The sequence below is a fragment of the Falco punctatus genome (assembly GCF_963210335.1).
Source record: "Falco punctatus genome assembly, chromosome: 15".
Taxonomy (NCBI): Eukaryota; Metazoa; Chordata; class Aves; order Falconiformes; family Falconidae; genus Falco; species Falco punctatus.
Genome location: NC_137595.1, coordinates 11162936 through 11181856, shown reverse-complemented (window position 1 = coordinate 11181856; position 18921 = coordinate 11162936). Strand labels below are relative to the sequence as shown.

General features: G+C 49.1%; 1 protein-coding gene across 5 annotated transcripts in view; it reads right to left on the bottom strand.

Annotated features, from left to right (window-relative positions):
- Positions 1 to 2501: 2501 nt before the first annotated feature.
- Positions 2502 to 18921, bottom strand: part of MED12 (mediator complex subunit 12) — a 36994-nt gene continuing 20574 nt past the window's right edge. For 2 of the 5 annotated variants that reach the window (XM_080366010.1, XM_080366011.1), the window contains exons 25-44: positions 18280 to 18393; positions 17850 to 18013; positions 14715 to 14894; positions 14457 to 14528; positions 14001 to 14161; positions 13748 to 13909; positions 13551 to 13662; positions 13211 to 13300; positions 12662 to 12771; positions 12049 to 12184; positions 11621 to 11782; positions 10705 to 11082; positions 10219 to 10369; positions 9810 to 10015; positions 9282 to 9362; positions 8835 to 9052; positions 8119 to 8287; positions 5208 to 5399; positions 4961 to 5042; positions 2502 to 2941 (exon numbers count right to left, since the gene is read on the bottom strand). In XM_080366010.1, the coding sequence (XP_080222136.1) occupies positions 2898 to 2941; positions 4961 to 5042; positions 5208 to 5399; positions 8119 to 8287; positions 8835 to 9052; positions 9282 to 9362; positions 9810 to 10015; positions 10219 to 10369; positions 10705 to 11082; positions 11621 to 11782; positions 12049 to 12184; positions 12662 to 12771; positions 13211 to 13300; positions 13551 to 13662; positions 13748 to 13909; positions 14001 to 14161; positions 14457 to 14528; positions 14715 to 14894; positions 17850 to 18013; positions 18280 to 18393 (2984 nt within the window). In that variant the 3' untranslated portion in view covers positions 2502 to 2897. The remainder of the gene's footprint in view (positions 2942 to 4960; positions 5043 to 5207; positions 5400 to 8118; positions 8288 to 8834; positions 9053 to 9281; positions 9363 to 9809; positions 10016 to 10218; positions 10370 to 10704; positions 11083 to 11620; positions 11783 to 12048; positions 12185 to 12661; positions 12772 to 13210; positions 13301 to 13550; positions 13663 to 13747; positions 13910 to 14000; positions 14162 to 14456; positions 14529 to 14714; positions 14895 to 17849; positions 18014 to 18279; positions 18394 to 18921) is intronic. The other 3 variants (XM_080366013.1, XM_080366014.1, XM_080366012.1) reach the window with 2 other exon arrangements.

Genomic DNA, 18921 nt, shown 5'->3' with positions numbered 1-18921 from the left:
TCCCTGCATGCTGGGCACACACTGTGCAGCATCACCTGCACGCACCACCTGCGGACCCTGTCCAGGTGCCCCGTGGGGCTGCCCCCCAAGCCCAGAGAGCCCCGCATCAAACACACCCACCCCAACCCAGACCAGTGGCCACAGCGGGGCAGCCGCCTGCGTTACTCAATGGGCAGCGGTAATAAAATCTCCCCGGTAGCCTCTGGCTCTGTCACAAGCAGTGTTTGGCCGTGACTTGGAGAAGGAGCAGAAGGGCTGGAAGCTGTCAGACCCGCTTAAAACCGCTGCGGCTCAGTACTAACGTGTAGCACAGCAGCAGTGGCTGCAAGGCACGCGGCTCGGCTGGGCAATGCACAGGTCACCAAACGTGCCCTAAGCTGTGACTAGGTCTTGGCCCAGTCCCCATGTCCCCCCTCACCCGCTGGAAACTTTTGGGCAGCCAGAGGGTTTTGTGGGGTCTTGGACACCGGCAGGCCTGGGTCTGTTACCATGATGGAACTCTGGCATCCTGCTCGTCCTGTGTGGACCTGGCCTGCCAAGCAGCTGGTATGGCTGGGGGGAAGCCTTTTGTGGGAGGAAAGAGCAGGGACAGCCCTGTTGCCGGGCCACGTAAGAGAGTCCCGAGTCCCCTGGCAGCAGGCACCTGTCCCCAGGGAGGCACAAGTCATCCGCTTTCCGCCAGGGAGGCAGGGTGGTCTCTGGGGCGCTTTCACCAGAACCCTGGGGCCCTGAAGGGCACAAAGCGGGAGGTCAGCACCCGGCTCTGTGCTCTCCTGCTGCAGTAGCCCAGCCCTGCCATTGCCACCGTGCAAGCAGCACCCCATCCAGAACCAGCCGTGACCATGCCGCCTTCTGCCACTCCGCTCGGGCTGCTGCAGAGCCGCCCTCCTCCCCCCTCCGGCACAGCAGCGGTACAGAAGGCAGCATCCAAGATGCCGCTTGGCACAGGCTCAGCTGCCTCCCAGGGCCAGGAGAGGAGGGGGCTGCCAGCCACAAACACCAGAAAGAGGAGCTTGTTCTGCCCAGGGAGAGCGCTCAGCTCCCCCCAGGCTGCGGCTCCACCGGCCCCGGGACACTCCCTGCCCACCCCCAGGCAGGATGGCGGGGGGAGCACAGCCCCCCTCCTGCCCCAGCTACAGCCCCGGCCCCGAGGACAGCTTGCACCGCTGGGGTCACCCAGCACAGGGCTGCGGGCGAGCAGACCCCGGCCCCAGGCTGTCCTGGGGTATAAGGGGATGGGGAACCCAACAGCCAGCTCGAGGCTGCTGACTAGCCGGGTCCTCACGGAAGGGGACAAGCAGGGAAGCAGAGGAAGCAGCCCGGCACACAGGCCTCCAGCGAGGGAGGCCACCGCCATCAGGCCCGGCCCGCAACACCCTCCAACCCACCTGCGGCGCAGGTGCACGGGCGGTGCAGCCTGGGGGACGAGCAGTGCGCAGGGTCGGTGCGGTGCCAGGCGGCCCACGCAGCTGTCCCACACACACCTGTCCCCAAGAGCGGCCACACACCTGTCCCCAGGAACAAAAGGGCTCAGCTCCACTGCCCCTGGGGCAGCAGGCACACACCCACCAGCCAGCACATGGGGCACTGCCCTGGGTGGCTGATGTCCCTCACAGAAATCTGAGGGCTCCCTCCCCCCCCCCCAAGCTTGCCTTCTTGCTACAGCCTACCCTCCACAACTGTTCACTTGCTCTTAATTAAGAGCAAGCACAGCTCTTCCATGAGTCCCTGCAAGCCTCACCACATCTCACAGATGGAACAGAAAGAAGATATCGGTCAAGAACCAGAGGGAGTCCAGGTCAAACGGTCCACAAGCACACTGCTAAGGAACAGCAGAAGAGAGAAGAAAGGTGCTAGTGATGGTGGTTTCCAGGTTCAACAGACAGCAAGAATGGAGGGCACTAAGCTAAAGCAGCCTGCTACAGACAGAGATGAGACTCCATGCCAGCAGGCTGCATTAGCCAGGTCAAAAGTTGAGAATGCAGCATGTTACCCGTCCAGAGAAAGCACCGTGGCTGTCAGGAAGAAGCCAGCAGAGAAGCCTTGGTGCTTATCAGCAAAACCATGCTGCGATGAGTAGTGTTGTGAGTGCACTCCATCTGCAGCTCCTCCGAGGCTGCAGAGGTACTAGCTTGAGCATCTCAGTAACTGCTGTGGCTGGGAAGCCAGGCTTGTTGGGGCTCAGAACTACCTTGCAATGGAACTCCCCCATTGCTTTATACCTCTGTCCTGGCAGAACATGCCAGACTACTAGTAAAGCTCTTAATCAACATACAAATCCTACAAAGCTTGCACAAGCCCTTGCAAGCATGTGAACATCAGCTTGTGAAACAAACAGGGAAGAAGGGCTTTCTTTTCCAAACCAAAATGTTCAGCCACTCACGAAAGCTGAAAATGCAGATGCTAGCTCTACTGAGAAAGAGATAAAGACCATGTGTAGAGGTGATGCTGGGCTATACTGGGAGGAGTACTGAGGAGGAAAGGCAGGCTCTGAATACAACTCCTTTTGCAAAGTAAGCTCTCTGTATTCATCCGAGAATGTCTGCAGTACAGGGTTCATCTGGTATAAATAAAGTACAAAATTTTACATTGTCTTAATCATTATTTTAACAAAAATACTAAAAACAGAGTAAAAACTGAAACCAAAGTGGGAAAGGGAGACTATCAGCCACAAGGGATCTGCATAAACGTTTGTAGAAATCTGATAGTAAAAACACTTTCTCTGTACAATAAAACCATCCTCCTGGCATCTCCCTGTGAGATAGGCAGCAGCAGTACTGGGGGCACAGGCCCAAGGACAGAAGTTGGGGGCAGCCCCAGTTTGTGGGTCAGGCTGAAGAGGCTGTATCCAGTCCACAGTGATGTCTCCCTCCTGGACCAGGCTGAAGTGCCATAGGTCAGTAGCGTCCGAATGGGTTGTTGTTCTGCTGTGTCTGTGTATCTGTTGAGGTCAAGACAGAGTTAGACAGTCACAAAGTCTGGTTCAGAAAAAAAAAAAAAAAAAAAAAAAAAAAGAGATCCCTCTCCCCACATCACCAGCACAGTATGAGAAGTGTGTTGCAGGCTGTGAGAAGAAAAATATAACCTTTATGGCACTCCCTGCTCTGCTCATTTGTCTGAGCCTTCAGGCAGCAGCACAGTCAGGACCCCACATTCTTTGAGGAAGAGACAGATATGTGCCAGTCCTGATCCTGAAGCTTCTGCAGAGATCTTTCCATCCCTCGTGGTGGAATTGGTGCACCATAACAAAGCCCTGAAAGGTGGCAGCTAGCTGGGAGGATGTTTATGGATGAATTATTTCTGATTCTGAAAGAAAACCAGCCCTATCAGATCGCACACCTGCAGCCATGCACGCTGCTTAGACAGCTAGTGTCAAACATTCATCCTGAGGCACACCCAGAAACCAGTTAGTGGGAGACAACTATCCTGGCTCCTGTCAGTATTTCGGTACAAAGGAAGGATATTCGCAAAAGACTTTTGTACGGTACAACAAGGGCAGGACACATGGTAAAGTTATATTCAAAAACGTCATGAACTTCCAAACTGCTGGGAATGTTTTGTGATGTACACTGCTCACAGTATACTTTGGTACTGTCCCATTAATAAAATTCTGTAGGGTTTTTTTTCTGAAATCCCATCAGTATGTTTGACCCTGTCAGATTAAGTAAAAGGAGACCAGTGTAACCTGGCCAGCCTCTCTCCTTCTCAACTCTGCTGGACAACAGCACATTCAGGGATACCCTGGAGCCTCCTACCATAGCCACTCATGGGCCCCAAGTATTCTTGTCCCCCTCCTACAGGCTGTTCTTGGTTTATGTCCTGCTTTCTACTCCATCCCAGACACTACAAATAAGAACTCCAGATGGCTCCTGGTGGAATTGATGCAAACCCAATGAGGGAGCACGGATACATGGCTGCATTGGACCCACGCATCTGTTCCATATAAAACAGCTCCATTTGCTGTACAGACAGGATACAAAAATATGGCTATTCTGCTATATTCAGATTCTTATATGAGGTCTTCCTATACTTGAATGTCCTGGCTGGGATCCTTGCACAGACTTGTGGTTTGTGAATCAGGCCAGTGGGAAGCTTAGCACATTAAAACTTCTGGTTTGGGGAGATTTTTTTTGGTCACAAGGACCAAAAATTTTCCATCAGGGAACAAGCATAAGCACAATTTCCAAGCCTCCATTCCACACATCATTACATCTAGCACAGTCTCACACTTAATGCACTGCAAAAAACCCTGTGCTGTCCATTTCTGGGCATTTTCATAGCATGTCTGCCATTTTTATGGCAGGAAAGCCAGTGAGGTGTCAGTAAAACAGCAGGCCATTCAGAAGGGAACAGCACAGACATTGGGTTCTGTTTCTAGATCACCCAGCCAGTACTTCAATGCAATTATAGGAATACAGTGCCAGACTGAACACCACCTATGCCATTACTCTGTCTGTGACAGCAGCTACGGAAGCCCACCAAACACTGCAAACATAGCAAGTGTGCAGCAACACTTCCCAGAGCACCCTCCCTGCCTCCAAGAAGTCTTGTCCTGATCACAACACGAACACAGTATCTCTGGGTCATCCACTGAGTGCCCCAGGAGTACAGCCTCCCTGTGCCCCTCAGAAGTCATCTGCAGCATAGGAAATACTTCTGAATACTTTAAAGCTGCAGACTGGATCCTTTTGGGAGAGCTACATGGTAGCTCCTACAAAGGCTCAGCTCCCTTGTCCCTCTGCAGACAGTGGCAGGAAGCCGTCTTCAGCAAGCACTGCCTGCCCTGCTGCTGTGCCCCCTTGAGCCAGGAGCTCGAAGCCCTGATGCCACCTCCCTGCCAGCATCATTTATGGCCTCAGACAGACAGTCTGGCTTGGCCTTGCTTCTCTACACCAGGGTACCTGCAATAGAAAACGGCAGGGAGGAGACTAGGGACAAGATCAAGAACACTAAGGCTTACTGGAAAGCTGCTGTTGAAGCTGTCGAACCAGAGCAGCTGTTTGCTGCTGCTGCTGTGTTTGTTGAAGGCCCTGGCGCTGGAACTGCAAAGAGAGAAACATAGTTATAGCCACACCACCTGGCTGGCCATCTCTGCATTCATACAAGCTCTGGGAAGCACAGGGGAGGGAGAAGAGGGGGATGCAGGTGGAACACCGTTGGATTTGTGCTGGACTATGGTGTCCCTCTGCCTCCAAGGGAACACTCACAATGGGCTGCTGCGGGGGAAGAGCCTGCATCCCCAGCCCTGGGGGCTGGCCCTGCGCCTGTGGCTGAGGCACTGTGGAGACCTGGGGTTGCTGCTGTGGCTGTGGTGGCTGCGGCTGCTGCTGCTGCTGCTGTTGCTGCTGCTGCTGCTGTTGTTGTTGTTGTTGCTGCTGCTGTTGTTGTTGCTGCTGCTGCTGTTGTGAAAACAAAAGAGAAGGGACCATCAGGGAACTGCCTGGGCAATGCACACAGCAACCGGGCACAGGAAGGGCTAAAGGAGGAAGGATGCTCCATGCAGTGACATACCATCTTACACCATTTTCCTTACAGGCGCCTAAGTACCCACATTTCACCAGGACCCTGCCCCGGGCTCAGAAATGGCAGGGACAGTAACAAAGTTCTTCTGCAAGATGAGGTATCAATCAATGGCAGGAAGAGAACTACAAGTCTACTGGTCAGCTGGGGAACGACTAGCAGCAAACAAGATACAAGAATAGAAAACAACCAAAGAGCTGCCTCAAGAGGTTGGCTCGTTCATCTCGCACCTCCTGGTTAAGCACAGCAATACTGACTTTGCGGAGTATTTGCCTGCCCTGTTCTCAAAATTCTTCCACAGGTAGCAACAGAGCTCCTATAACCTCCCTAAGCAATCCACACCAGGTCAGTTACTCCTACGACTCAAGTTTTCCCTAATCTCTACCCTGAATCTCATAAATCATGATTTAAGTCCATCTCTTGTGCTACAGCCAAGGGACAAGAACAGATTTTTTTGGCTTTTTTTGAAGACAAAAAACCTGGAGACTTCTCTCTCCTGTTATCTCTGCCTCTCTAACTCAATGCCCAGCTATTTCAGCCTTTCCTTCTCAGGCACATTCCCCAACTCTTTGCTCTATCTTGCTGCCCCTCTCCGCACTTGTGCCAGCTGGTGTTGCACTTCAGTAAAAGCATACGGATAAAACTGGATGCAGTGTTCCAGCCTAGATGTTGACAGAACTAGTTATGGTGAGAAGAATATTACGCATGTTGGGAGTCAGAATGTACCCACAAATCTCAAGGTTTTTTCGTTTCTCCTAATTTTCAGACATTTTTCCCATCTGCCAATTCAATTTTGAGCTCTCTACATCAACAAAAGGATTTCTACCAGAAAACTACTAACGCTATCATAAAAAAACCAACATGGTGACTCTAGGTACAGTGCCAACCACTGGCTCAAAAGAGCACAGTTCAAACCTTGAAGAGACTCAGAAAACAGACAAAAATACAATCAGGAAAAGGGACAGTATCTTATGAGAGGAGGTTAGAAAAACCTGACCTATGGAAGATGCAAGAGCTCCCTAGGGATTCACTGGGTAAACATCAGAGAAAAAGAGAACCAGTAAACAACAGGACAGAGTGGACAACAGTAACTGGATACAGGAACAAGTCACAAACACACTGAGGCTTAGATCAAGGATTCTACTCAAAAGGGAGTGATTTTCTAGAATGGCCTCCTAACTTCCACCTCAAACCAGTTTGGCCACTTAAGTTCTTGAAATGGATGGCATGACCTGGGTATATAAGAAAGCAGATGGCTGACTAAATGAGCCAGGATACCCCTCCTGATTTCATGTCTTACGTTCTTGCAACAGCTGACTACCAACCCATGGAAGACAAACCAAAAGGCCACCCGTCCCTTCTACAAGCCACTGCATCACGACAGTCAACTCAAGCACCAGGAGTCTGTTCTGCATCTGGTATGCCTCCAATAATGCAGCAGGAGTCACAGTAATAAGGGAGATTTTGGGCACTCCAGTTTTTTTTGTTTTTTTTAAGCAACCCAGCACTGTCAGCTAAAAGTTGGAGGTACACATGAAGTTACTGAGCTAGGAGAAGTGCTAGCAATTTGTCTGAGGCAAGTTCCTTTTCTAAATATGAATGATGGAGAATGTTAAAAGGAACCAAGTGAATAGTCAGGGGGTGCTACTCATCAAAAGGACTAACAAGTTGCTGACCATGCTACAGGCAGCCTCTTGTCCAACGCGAGGCAGCAATTCTCAAATAGTGCTGACCACAGCTCCCTGCAAGAATTGCCGTCTCACTCGGGCCCCTCTCAGATCACAAAGCCTCAGCACTCCATGCCATGTAAAGTCTCCCCATATTCTAGTCTTGTCATAAGGTATGCAATTCACCAAGTAACCCAAACTATTTCTGTGTTTCTCTGTCAATTCAATATATTTCTGTAACTCCAAGAAATGTATTCATATTTGTATATAAGTATTTAATATTGATAAGACCATAATGCAAATCCATGGAATACTCTTGTCTGTTAACACACATCTGTGAACTTCTTCAAAACTAGAGAGTTGGGTCTAACAGCTTACTTTGGATCAGTTTTTCACCATCCACTGTTAGATGTGAAGTACATGGACTGAGTCACATCAGATTTGCTGCCATTGAAACTGCAACCAATGCTTATTTTCATTGTGTGAAAATGCAGACATTCCCCTAAAAAGGATCTTGTAAGGAACAACTCTACTTGCTCCTGTGTGGGCATGGGGATTTTCACTTTGTTTCTAGCTCCTGCAATACTTCTAAGACAGACAGCTTTCTGCACAATCTTACAGGCTCAGCTGGAGCAGGAAGAGGTGTGATGCAGGCCACGGAAGACTAAACAAACCTCTACTGCTCCTAAACTCCCTTTAGCTCATGCTGGGTGACTGGCAAAAGGCAGCACAGCAGGTGTCTCCATCAGGAGTGGCCAGCTCTAAGGAAGGGAGGGCCACCTAGCAAATCATTAGAGACAGCCCCCAACAGAGCTGACACCCTTCCTGACACAGAGGGGCAGAGCAAAGCATTGCTGTTGCTGACGCAGAGGTATAAGCAGCACTGGGCAAGCCTGCTTCAGCAGCCTTCCTCCTGTCAGCAACCACTCACCCTCAGCATCTGCTGCTGCTGCTGCTGTTGCTGCTGTTGCCTCAGGTACTGCTGCTGCTGCTGGTCAGGCAGTATCTGGCTGGGTCGAATTCCCGAGGGGACTCCTTGTGGACCCAAATGGTTCATCCCACTCATCATGGGGGCCTGCTGTATTGACTGGTGAGGAAACCTGCAAGAGAGAAGGACAGACTCATGGAGTACAGGATTCATGGGCCAATCTAAACCAAATTCTGCATCAACAAGACAGCCCTAACAGCGCCTTGCAATCCATGCTGCCTCTGCAGACACCAGGGCCTCTCAAGGGTTTCATCCAACCTGTTTTTCCAGAAGCCCTAAGTAACAGTCCTTTGTCCACCATTCTGCACGGCTTCCCTGCTAGATTTATGCCTGCTCAGGAGCAGTGGGAATCCCAGATCTAGCCCTTTGATAGTGATTTGCTGGTTAGATTTAAAACCAAAACTACGACTTTCCCAGGTAATTTTTGTCACACTTCCCAATTCCATCTTTCTCTGGCTGGTAACACTGTCTTCTGCCTGCAACTAACATCTCTGAATTTCATTCTGTCTGTATCTTCCTAGGACTGAAAGCTGAATAAAGATGTTCCCCCAAGGGTGTGAAGGACTCACACAGCACAGAGCACAGATTGCTGTTAGGGTTGTCTGAGCAGAGTGGGTTCAAGAAACACAGCTTGTAACATCCAGTAGGGTGGGAGGTACCTCTGTGTGTTACTCAAGCTGTGCCCATAGCCAGGGGCCTGCTGGTGTACGTAGCCACTTGGTCTCTGCTGCATCTGCCTAACAGGATCCACCAGAGCAGGATTAGAGCTGGGGTGGGAATTCTGATAGGGCTGGCCAGAATAGGTAGGAGGTACCATCGTGCCTGACTGGGAAGGGTGCTGCTGAAGGCCTATGTGGGAGACATAAGGTGTGTAACCCTGAAATGAAACAAAAAGCTTTTATCAGTCATGAAGTAAGGTACAAAAGAGAACTTGGAACACAGGACAGCAGCCTCCTGTAAATACTGTCACAAGGCTGCTCATCTCTGCTTCCCAGTAAATCAGGAGTGAGAAAAGCCAAGAGATTTCCGGATTTAGCAGCAGAAATGAAGATGCTGATGAGTGCTGGAGTCAGATTCCAGTCTTACCTGCAGTCACTGCCAGTTACCTGGGAGGGCTGCAGTCCTCCGTAGGATGGGGTTGGAGCCATCTGGCGCACAGGCTGCTGTCCCATTATGCCTTGGCCTTGCTAGAAGGCAACAGAGAAACACTTTTTTCAACATCTCCAAAGAGCAGAACACTGCTGCTTTCTTCTCAGCAGCTCCCAAACCAGGCAAGTAGCTTCACTGCTAAACCTATGAGGCTGCTGCACAGCATGCAGATGCTAACAACTTCTGCCTCACCCCAAGTTGGGACACAGAAGCCACCAACATCCCTACTATCCCACAGCCAGGATGTGCACCTCCCACTGCCCAACAGCCAGAGATCTCCCAGTTCACTTCACTGACAGCCTCCACCAAGTGTTAAGTGATACGGGCCCACAAAGCAGGTGGCAAACACAGCGCTGCACCAGAAGGACAGAGCAGAAATAGGGACGGGGTTGGAGAGTTCTGACTAGAAGAGACAGCCCCAGCAGACAGCTTGGGCTTGCTGTACTGTGGGGTCCAGCAACAGCAGGAGCACAGCGCTGACTTACCAACTTTGCTTGAAGCTGCTGCCTCAGTATCTGTCCCTGGGACACTGGAGGCTGCTGTCTGTATACTGCTGGCTTGTAAGAGGGGTCAATGCCCATCATGCTCCCCATCCCTGGAGGCAGCACACCACTATAGGGAGGACGACTCTGAACAAGTTTCCCCAGTGGCATGCGTACAGGCCTGTAGGATGTATCCAGACGAGGGCCACCTGCAAGAGGAAGAGAAACAGTCTCACTAGTCACGTGCTATTGCTGAGCCTTGTAGCTCCAGAAGGACCGCTCATCACTGTATCTAGACACACGACAGGCAAATGGGGAAGCGTAAGAGCCTGTGTAGGACGATCTCACAGAAGATGTTCTTACAAGAGGTTCCCAAAGAGATGCGATATGCCCACCTCTCCTGTGCACCCACCTGCTGGAAGAGGCTGATTCTGAGCATAGAGACCCACTGGTGATTGCCCGTAAGCCAGCCTCGACATAGTGCTTCCTGACTGGTGATGCAAGAGATCTGTAGGCATACCAACTCCGTATGAAACCCCTCGGCTAGGACCCAACACAAAATCCTGCAAAGACAAAGAAGGAACAAGAAAGATTAATGTGCACTGGGAATTCATGAATGGATGAGGAGTATGAAAGGGCTGCAAAGTCCGCAGGAGGAAGCCTAGGATGTTGTCTGAGCTGGGCAGCCTATTTCCCTCCCCACCAGGGATTAAGAAAATGTTTGCCCTGCCCCAGGCTAGGGAAAGCAGGAGAGAACTCCAGCACACCCAGCTTAGAGGAAGCACATCCCATCTTCACCATTACACCGCTCTCAGGCTCCTCAGGAAGCCTCAGGGGAGTGCTCTGTGACTAGGAGGGGTGGACACAGGAAGTCCATAGCTGTTGGGCAGTCAATTACCTCAGTTTTGCTGGCAGATTGGTTACGTTTCTTGGTTTTGCTCTGTTTCTTCTTGCGTTCCTCAGTAGAGGTGGCAGGGTTGGAGCTTGTTTTATCAGCCTTGGCTGGTTCCGCAGCTTTCTTCTCTGGCTCTAAAGCCACAGGTGTAGGAGGCTCTTCCTCTTCAGGGGGCAGTGGCAACGGCTCCAGGTAGTAACTGCGGGGCTTGGGTTTCAAGTGTGTGTGGTACAGAAGAAGCCTCTGCTGCTCCTCAAATCTAGACACCTTGCGATCCACTCGGACTGTCCCAAACCATCCCCAGGAGAGGGGAGCTGAGTGCTTTAAGCCCTCAAACAGATCCCAAGGGGAAATCTTCTGCTTTGTAGAGACTTGTAGACCCTTTAAAGCAAGAGAGATAAGAACCTCTAAGTCCCTGTTGATTCTCCTACAAGGGTACAGGAAACTATGCTTTCTTCAGGCTCCACCCCGCGTGTCCCAGTAAACAGCCTGAGCCCTTACTAGTGGTCCCTGCTCTTCCACATGGCAAAGCAGCGATTTCTAAAGGTTTTCATAAAAAACTGCCCATTTCCTTCATCCTATCTCTGCCAGTCTTCTGCACACTGGCACTGCCCAGTAACTCACATCACAGGGATTATGGGTTTCTCTTTATGTCTTACATAGCCGTAAGTACAAAACTAAAGTTTAAGTAACTTCTCAGGCCACAGCAGCATGTATCGCCGGGCACTAACACGCAGCTTTGCCCTTTCAGGACACAGTTATGTGCCAGCTTGTCTGTGTGCAGCCAGTCACTTCAAGCTCAGCAGGCAACAAGGCACTGCATACAGATGCCTCCCAAGCTGTACAGACTCAAGGTATCAGAGGACAAGGTGACACCTGCACTCAGGAGCTGTGATGCAGACAAAAGAGCTTCACTTACCTCCTTCTTGAAGATGGAGTCAAATCCAGCTATTTTATTGCCTTTGGTGTCAATGAGGGATCCCTGAGGTTCACAGGTGATGACATCTCGGGTCTGCTTGGGAAGCGGCAGTAGCTGTCGCACCTTCTCCAGGCTGTCAGACTGCCGGTCCCCCAGCTCTTTCTGCACAATTGGAATAAAGACTTGAAGAATCGCTCAGGAAAAATCATCCAAAGTCCACCTGTGCCTCTTCTGCTGCCAACCTCCACCCCTGAATTACCTCTCACCTTTGCACCCTTCAGCTCTACAGAGCTGTCAGGGACACCATCACTGTTTCATCTAAACAGCAGCAACAGGCCAAGTACCATTCATTAGATACAGGTAAATCTGCATAGTTGGACAACCACAACACAGCACATACTGGTCTCCAGAGACCTGGTGTCCCTCACCCTGAGTTTCTTGACAAGATTCATGTATGCCCGCTTGTTCTCCTCCATGCTGCCCTGAGAAATGCTGGACATATCAGCAGCCAGGGTGCCATTGATGAGAACACTCAGCATGTCCAACACTGTGGTGAAGAGCTCACTGTTGGTGAAAGTGAAAAGGTCAAAGTCACCTGAGAAGCAGATATAAACCCTCTGCCATCATAGTAAGACCAAACATTATTAGACTGCCTACAAGTCAGAAGTGCCAAGTGCTCTTCAGACTAACATCCCACACTAATCCTCCTTTTGCTTATACACCATGGGGTGTTCACACCTGAGACAAGTGCAGCATCACAGGTTAAAACTGGCCTCCTGTCTACCCATTCAGCTTCTTCAAAAAGCAGGTCCAGATTCAACTCTCCCCTGCTTATCTCTCTGTATCTGGAAAGTCAAGTTTGCTCTGGATATACCAGAGTGCACTTGGATACTAGGACCTAAGTTGTGTGTAGCCTCTTTTGGCTGTCACAGTACTTCTGACAGATCATCTAGAGACAGCTAGCTCACATGAGAAAAGGGGCCATGTTAATGACTGCCTCCCTTGGGAAGTGTATGGATCAGAAGTCAGCCAGAAAGTTACTTGTTTGACTGCATGTCCACGGTGCCACTGCTGATGATGTCCAGGAGAAGCACAGCCCACTCAGTTGTCTGCTGTGTACTGCGTTGAACTGTGTCAAACATTCCCCCCACCTGGCAGAGAAATGTAGTTTAGTCACAAGGACACCATGAAGAAACATAAGATTTAAAAGCAAGAAGGGAACCTAAACCAGAGCAACAGCTGTGCTACAGCAACTCCTACTGAGAGCTGAAGGACACTGCAGTCAGCAGGACAAACCTCAGGTGCAAGTAGCAGTGCTGTGGACTGCAAAAGCATTGAAATGGGAAGGCACATCTCCAAAACAGAGACCAAGACTGTGGATTTCATCCAGGAAAAACAGAGCAAGGGAGTTTTTTCATGCACCCTATCCCACTCAGGACTCAAGGCCTAGAAGCAGCACAAATGCCTCTCCTACTTCCTTGCCTCAGAACATATATAGTCCCTCCAGTGTGTGCATGTTCCAAAAAAAGGAAAAAAGGCAGACAACTCCTCACCCCAGATGGTTAAATTCTTTTTTCTGCAACTGCTCACCAAATTCAGCCGTAGTTTCAGGGCCTCATGCATCAGCTGCTTGGCTTTGCAATCATCTTGGTACTGATCTTCCCGCCAATTGGTAACAATCTAAGAAATTTAGAAGAGAGGACAGACCTCACAAGCTGTACACTGAATTCAGTTTATAGAGCAGCTGGTACTGCCTGCTGTCCAGTGACTCAGAGATGGTCAGCTCAAGCACCCTATATTAACCAGGATAAGATCTTTTCCTTACTGAGCATATAATCAGGCAGACGACATCCCCAAGGATGTGCCCAACAGCCTGCCTGCTGGAGGAGCAAGCCCTTAAGGAAAGTGAGGTGAGAAGCAAGACACCTACCTGCTGCACCTGACTGTACAGAGAGGTGAGGAGGCCTTCCCGCTGCTCATCCTGTCCTTTCAAGCATGTTAGCACCAGTGACAGAAATGGCTGCTGGCTCAGGAGGGACATGCTGCAGAGAGAACAAAGATGGAGCTACACAGCCAGGCTGGGGGATCAGCACAGCAAGCATTGCCTGCCCTTTCCTCAGGACTCACCTCTTCTGTTTCTGGCGGTCCCGCTCTTTGCGGGATGATGACCCCAGGTGTTGTCCTTTCTCTAGTTCTTCTCCAGCGGCTTTCAGCACGTGGCCCTGAACTGATGTTGGAAGCTTGGCAATCAGAGGGGCCACCAGCCACACTCCTGATCTCTCCAGGGAGCTGTGACAACACAGGAGGAAAAAGCAGTTTGCAATCCAGCCTATGATTCCAACTCATCTACGTGGCAGCTGCATGCCAGGACTACACCTACCTGAGGATGGGTTTGGATTTGTTGCTGGCAGGCGTAGCACTTGCTGAGCCACTGATACTGTTGACTCCATTGCCAGCAGAGCTAGCAGAGCTGGTCTCTGCTGACTGCTGGAATACTTCAATGGTGGCCTTGGCTATATTTTCTAACAAGGAGTTCATCTCCTGGTGATAGGGAAGAAAAGACAGCCAAGTCCTTCTCCGAGAGCACCGACAAGGACTGCACATTTCAACACAACTCAGTACAAACCCAGTTTGCCAGCTTCCCCGTGGCTGCTGCTTTTTGGGTCTCACGCTCATTGCATCCTTCTCATGCGTGTCTCTCACAGGGCTGACTCCCTCTTCATTTACTTTCTTTCTATTCCCACTTCTGCCAGGCCACCTCCCACCACCTCACAAGCAGCCACTTCCAACACTGGCAACACACATCCCTGTATGGTCCCTCTGAGCAGAAACTCACGTTGTTTGCTGTCTGCTTAATCATGAGCTGCAGCTCCAGTGAGGACTGCCTCATGGTCCACTGGTCCAGATTCTGCAACACACACACATGCATACTTCATATGAGTCCTTATTTCTGTTCCATGTCAACCCACACCCTCAGCTCCCATTGCTAATGAGTGTCAGATCCCTCAGAGGGCTGCATTTTCGACAACCCTACTCTAATGCTACATTAGGCAATTACTAGGACACTCTGACAGATTCTGCCAGGAGCCTGCACCTGTAAGATGCGTTTAATCCTCTGCCGCTGAGGATTTTCTCCTTCCTCATTGTCCAGCAGCCGGTGTGGATAGCAAATCAGCTGCATCAGCCTCTGGGCTTGAGTGCTGCTCAGGACAGGATCCTGCAAGTCATTGCTGTCTTCACAGAGGGACTTCAGGCATCGCTCACCTACCCACTCCTGCAAGATGAAGGCAGAGTCAGCACAGTGAAACTGATGTCTGATTCCAGACCAGTGCCCCTGCTTTCGATCTCGGAGAGATGAAAGGAACACGTAAATCTCATAAAAACCTGATTAGTGCACAGTTATGCCTGATAATAATTTCTCTTCATGAACTGTACTATCCTGATTCAGCATGTGTCAGGCACAGCACAGCAATCGCAGCAGAGGAAACATCAACTTCGACAAGTCAGCAGCAGTGAAACACAGTAGCTGCTATTTCTTTTGATAAAATATTGGTATGATTTAACAGTACATAGTCACTGCCATGCCCAGGCTTCATCAAGACTGCCACTTGGGCTCAAAAGATCAGAAGGGATCACTGAAAATTATTTGGTCTATTTCCTGCACAACAAAGCCCTGGAGCTGTCCTAAATTAAATAATTCAAGGCTGCAGCTAAGGCTAAACTAGAACACGTCTTAGAGAAAAGCACACCCCTTAATTCTTAAATAGTGATGGAAAACACACTGCCATCCTTAGTAAAAACCAATGACTTTAATTCTCAAAGACTGGAAGGGTAAACAACTGACTGGATGCAAGCCACTTAAAGTCACAAATCATGAGAAGGTAGACAGAAGAGTCAGACTCTCAACTTCAGCTGGTGGTACCTAAGCGTACAATAATAAAGGCAGCAGTTTCCAAAACAAACATGAAGTAGGCAGTACTTCACGCAATTTACAGTTAACTTGCAGCATTCGTTACTGCAGGATTTTTCCATATTGAAAATCAGGCAAATTCATGAAATTAAAATCTACAAAGGACTGTTGTATAAGCACTGCTGCAGCTGCAGAGCAAGCCTGATCAGAGAGCTCTTCCACTGAGAAGTGACAATCAGAGAAGAGATGAGAATCCAGTTCATGAAGCACAGGTGCTGGTGCTAAGCCTAGAAAGCTGGGAACAGTCCCTCTCAGCAGCACTTCAAGCACTAGGTAAAGCACAAAGATTGGGAAAGCTAAAACTCTGGTTTGAAATCCTTGTGAAACCACAGCCTAGATCTTCACCTTCATCCTAGATGAAGTTTCCACTTTCCCAACACACATGACCTGGTGAATTCTCCAATGCCTACTGCATTTCTCCCCTTCAGTGTTGCTACATCAAACTTCTCTTCCTTGCATACATAATATGCACATCCTCGGGAAGACCCTTTTTGGCACTTGCTCAGCTTCCTACAAGAATTCAGATGTCATCTCTGATCCACTTTATGGATATAATCTCACAAATAAGTATGAAGTAAACTATCATCTTCAACCTTGAGAGACTTCTAACCTCTCTTAATCCCTGCAATGTGTCTTTACAAAACAACCACCTCCACAGGCTTCATACTACTGAAACAGAGTCTCTCATTTGTCTCTTCCCAGGAGAGCACTATGAGCATATTTTCCAAGCACAATGGACAACTCTACCACCCCAATCACCAGATTCAAGTTAGCAACTTTGACTCAGTCCTCCCTCTTGGTTCCCACTGTGGTTTATCGCAGCTCTATGCAATTAACCTTTTCAAAAGGCCAGTCACAATTACATTTATTAATTTAAACAGGCTAAAGGTCAGACCAGCAATTATGTCATAATCATACGCACCCAAGAAACAAAGCTTGAACTTAATTCTGTAGTCTGCTCCTTTTCCCCACCCTGTCATGATGAAATCTATTATAAACTATGCACCTGAATATGAGATGCAACATCACAGTCTGTAGTTATGAAGGCATTCTACAGACATTCAGAATTAATAGTCCGAGTTCTGCAGCATCCATTGCTCACACTGGAGGTGTTAATATTAAACACGTCATTTTACAGCTCTTTACAGCTGCAGGAATCCTGCAGGAGCTCTGGCACGACTTGGTGGTACTCACTGTTATCTGCTGGAATACTCACTCCTATATAGCCAGTGCTGCCAACAATTGGTACAAATAGTGATACCTGACACTGCTACTCCCTCCTGTATACACACACACACACACTTTCCACCTGCTGTGAGTCCTTTCTACACAGACTGGGACCAGCAAGGGACTTATCTACCTCTATCAATGTTACAGTCAGGTTTCAGTAACACTAAGTATGTTGAATTTATGCTTATAAATAGGTGACTCCAATTCTTCTTTCATAGGCTGGTAACATTACTATATAGCAAGCCAATTACTAAACCACAGCATCACAACGCATGAAGACAGCACAGCACTGATGTGTTGTGTTTACACATTAATAATATGGACTGCAGGTTTCAAATTGCAATATGGACTACAGGTTTCAAATTGTAGCTCTATATCTTTCCTGCTGACAGGATAAATTTGCAACTGAGGCCAAGAACACCCTTCAACACCCGCTTTCATACAGTAGTGCTAACAGCCACTTCACTTTGCAACCAAGTACCTTATTAGCCAGGTTTCAGTTCCCCAAATGTCAGTTTTTTACAAAGGAACAGAAATACTGGTGCTATCACATTAGGCTAAGCAAAAGATTTTTGTTGTTGTTCCTTTAATTAAGTAAACAGGGCACTGCAAAGCCCAGGGATACATTAACAGCCTAGCTGCAAGCAACACTTAAGCTGCATTCTGAAAGGCACCATTTATCACTTCAACAAACTGTCTTTCTTGCGCTTATCTTCTCTGCCTCCAGCACACATCTCAGCAAACCACTCCCAGCACTCCCCTCCTTGGACATGAGCCCCGTGCTGTTGCCAAAGCAAAGGGGACGTGCAGTCCCTGCATACTGCAACACCTAATTCTTGACAACTGTTTGTGTGTCTATTTTTTTGTCACGGTGAGCAATTCTTAGCACCATCAGGCAGCAGAATCATCACAGGTTTCTTGACTGATGTTTTGAAGAAATACCTGCCAAACCCAACCTGCCGAAAGTCATGTGGGATATATCTGTCTGCAGGGGGAATAAGGACAAACCTAGAGATGGGACAGACTCACCTGTTGACATATACTCCTTAGCACATACTTGGCATAAATATCCAAACTAGCCGTTTCTACAGTTACTACCCGACTACCAGCCTTCCTGGTGCCCAGCTCATCATCCATGAGATCGTCAACACCTCCAGGGTGGGAAAAGCCAGAGCCTTTCAGTTCTGCATCTCCTATGAGAAAAGCACAACTGTCACTTAATCATCAATGCTAAACCTAAAGCAAAACATCCTGAGCGTTCATAAACTCTCTGCCATGATCTCTCCTGCAGCTAAGAGATACAAAGCTTATTTACAGCTGAATCAAAGGGCTTCAGACAAGCCACATATCCACCAAAGCAGATCCCTGGCCATCGGTACAGCCAACACATGCAATACAGTGCTTTTCTCCCACCACACTAAAAACATTCTTACAGGTTCAGGCTAACACAGGTACGCACCCAGAACAAAGACAGCCTTCAGCACTGCAAAGACCGCTCCATCCACAATACGATTTTGGGAAGCTGCCAGTAAGTGACGGTCACAGGAAGAGCGGATTCCCACCGTGGGTTTGTCTGCAAAGAGGACAATGGGGAAGGGCAATATCCAGTAAGAGAGAAAGGCGCAGGCTCCAGAGCTGCCTGAATTATGTGACAGCTAGTACCGTAGAATCCAGCTCAGAGAATCCTGAGGCTAGTCCTTTTCCAAACTGTAACATGGAGTCAATTTAATTAAGTTTCACAAAGCACAGTGCCAATCATGCTGTGACAACTGAACCATGAAATCAAAATGGGGCGCAGTGCCTGTGTCATGAACTCCAAGCTCCAACAGGACCCTAACCTAGAACACAGGCTGGGATTAGAGATTTGAGCTATCAGGATACTTATGAGGAGCCAAGAACAGAGCTTCCTGGACTGTTTCCATCATCAGACAAAAAGGGAGCGCTGTAAAATAGCAGTTTTTGGCACCATGTTAAGAGGCTATACAAAGCTCAAGACATAAAAAAAAGAAGTGATCATTACTCTAATGGCTTAGTGACAGCAAGGCCACCTCTACTGGCTGGCTTCCTGCCTCCAAGGGCCTCCTCCCCAACTTGTGGGGCT